The sequence below is a fragment of the Macadamia integrifolia genome, chromosome 4 (assembly GCF_013358625.1).
Source record: "Macadamia integrifolia cultivar HAES 741 chromosome 4, SCU_Mint_v3, whole genome shotgun sequence".
NCBI lineage: Eukaryota > Viridiplantae > Streptophyta > Magnoliopsida > Proteales > Proteaceae > Macadamia > Macadamia integrifolia.
The window spans coordinates 22,941,331-22,944,024 of NC_056560.1; the positions used below are offsets into that span (position 1 = coordinate 22,941,331).

The 2,694-nt window shown below is 45.7% G+C and overlaps 1 protein-coding gene across 1 annotated transcript; it reads right to left on the bottom strand.

The window, feature by feature from the left end:
- Positions 1 to 633: 633 nt before the first annotated feature.
- Positions 634 to 2,657, bottom strand: LOC122075831 (ornithine decarboxylase-like). Its single transcript, XM_042640999.1, has one exon. The coding sequence runs from the start codon at positions 2,233 to 2,235 to the stop codon at positions 988 to 990; it is 1,248 nt and encodes a 415-aa protein (XP_042496933.1). The 5' UTR covers positions 2,236 to 2,657; the 3' UTR covers positions 634 to 987.
- Positions 2,658 to 2,694: the final 37 nt, after the last annotated feature.

Below are 2,694 nucleotides of genomic sequence, written 5' to 3' on the forward strand. Positions count from 1 at the left end.
ATCCACATGATCAGGCAATGTTCTTTTATCTGAAGTATAATATTCATACTAATTAAAATGTACCAAATAAAGCCCAATAACCCAATATGAGATCACTTCCTAGTACAAACTCTCCAACAACCATCAGCACTTTACTACACAGTCTAGAGTGCATGATAGGAAGACGTTCGACTCTTCCTTTTTTGAACTATTCCATTTTGGTTTCTGCCGGTGCTACTAACCATTTGCAAAGAGATTCAGGAAGGGCTGCTGAAATTCTTCTTCAGGATTGTTTTCATGTTATCAAAACTGGCTTTGCATTGACAAGGAAACAAGAAAAAGCTGAAGCAGCTGGAACTCTTGAAGGATTAAGGCATGTGACTAACAAGGGATAAAATATCTTTGAAGTTTGGTTTTCTTCTCAAGACGTACTTCAACTTATTCCTCAACCAAAAAAAGGAGCATGGGTTTGGCAATCCTTTTCAACATTTTGGGAAATTTACCCAAATTTTAGCAATGTTTCCTTTTATCATAAGTGTATTAGAACTAATCCAATATTACAACTTTTGTCGGATAATATTGCTAAAAACATACCTTTAGCCTTTAGGAGCTAGGTCTGATGTAATCCTCTATGATAATGCAAGTTCAACTATCTTAAATTAATGAACTTTATCATTGGTCATAAAAAGAAAACTGTCAACACTCTACTACCCTGATTTTAGACACCAAAAAGGAAACCTACATTATATTCCTAAAAGACCAAGGGTACATTATAAAAAAACCTGTGATGGCTAACATTTTAACAATTATACCAGATACAGAGAACTGGTCGATTCATGTAAAGGACTTTCTTTCCCATCAGGCTACAGAGTACACACAGACAAAAAGATACCGAAAGCTACTTGGCTTGACGCCCCCACCTCCATTCTCCATAGCCCATATAAGTCCATTGGAGAAGAGGGGACGGGCTGTTCTTGAATCTTAGCAACTTGGGTGGGACGCCTATTATTAACTCGGATTCGAACAGGCAAGGTGAATGGCAATGGCTGAAGTGTTGAAGCCATTGAAGTTGGACCCAGCAGACGTTGTGTAAGCACCCATGTTGGGAAACACAAGCCAGTCGTTTACCTGGAGCTCCGGTAGTTGGTGCCCCGTCAGAACTGTGTCCAGAGCATCACATGTGGGCCCAAACACCGTCGACAGATAGGTCTTCACCCCTCGACCGGTTGGGTCCAACGGCATCGCTGTCACGGTCGCATGGTCGTACAGTAAACAATTCATGGACCCATAGATCCCATCGTTGATCCAGTACTCCCTAAGGTTGCCACGTACACGCTTCCCTATAATGTTGACAGCCAAAGTGAATGCGCTCTCTGCAAAGAACCGACCCGGCTCGGATATAATGGTCAGACCCGGTTCATTTGAGAAGTATGACTCCAAAGCTTCCTCAATGGTAACAGCAGCATCGTTGAAGTTGGAACCCATCGTGAAACCCCCGCCGATGTTGAGGATGCTCATGCGGGGCATGCCAAGCTCCACCGCCGTCTCGAAGGCTGCTTTAGCCGCAGCTATGGCGCCATGGTAGGCGCGTGAGTGGGAAGCGCCGCTACCCACATGGAATGAGATTCCGGCGACGGCAATACCTGCAGCATGGCAAGCTTGAAGGAGGGGCGTAACCTCTTCAGGCAATGCACCGTACTTGGCCCCCAATGGGCACCTTGCGCCGCTATCGTCCGGGGCCTTAAGTCGGAGCAACAGCGAACACGTTGGGTGCCACTTTCGTATCTTCTCGATTTCATCCTGAGAGTCGAAGGTTGTGAGGTTAACGCCGACACCAGCAGCGTATTTGATATGGGACTCAGCCTTACATGGGTTGGCAAAGATGATTCGATCTGGGGAGACTCCCAGTGATAACACGGCCTCGATCTCGGCCCGGCTAGCACAGTCGAAGCCAGTACCAAGAGCTGCAAGAGCACCAAGGAGGGCCGGCTCTGGATTACACTTGACAGCATAGAAGGGGCGGACATTGGGAAGGGAACGGTTCCATTTCTCCACTAGGCTAAACACCACCCCCAGGTCGAGTACGTAGAAAGGGTCTTTCTGCTCTTGTTTCTTGGAGATGATGGACTGTATCAAATTGGTTAGACCATTCTCTGATGAGCTGGTTACCATCTTCCCTTTCACCCCTGGCGCAGCCAAGACTGACCGGAGGACCTCGTGGCTTGAACTCACTGCTTGGATTTGATCACTGCCCATGCAGAAAAGGTAAAGTATCAAGAAAGGGCACACACACTTTGGAAGTTGTTTTAACTTCTAATTAACTTCTAACCTCCTTGAAGTGTGTATATATAGAGAGAGAGAGAGGAAGAAGAAGAAGAAGGGGTTACCCAAAGGGGTACCGCCGCCCCAACACACGGCACCACCACTAGGTGGCGATTAAAGAAAATCCTTAAAGGCGGTCTATGATTGAGCTACTTTTTGATCTTTCGAGAATCAGCACAAAGGCTCATACAAGGGTTCAGGGTGGTTGTAATGTTAGTGTTACACGTATCTGTCTACCTTCCATTCACTTGGAAGAAACGGAAAACAGATCGGAATGGTAACCCCATAAAGGTCGAATTTTTGCCGTTAAAGAAAATACCGAGATCGATTCAGTCTTTAACAGCTGTGTTTGTGCGTGATGTATGAGAGAATCTTTTGCCACTTCTCTCATCT

Excerpts from the sequence above, each read along its gene's own strand:
- LOC122075831 (XM_042640999.1), bottom strand. The coding sequence starts at position 2,235 with ATGGGCAGTGATCAAATCCAAGCAGTGAGTTCAAGCCACGAGGTCCTC.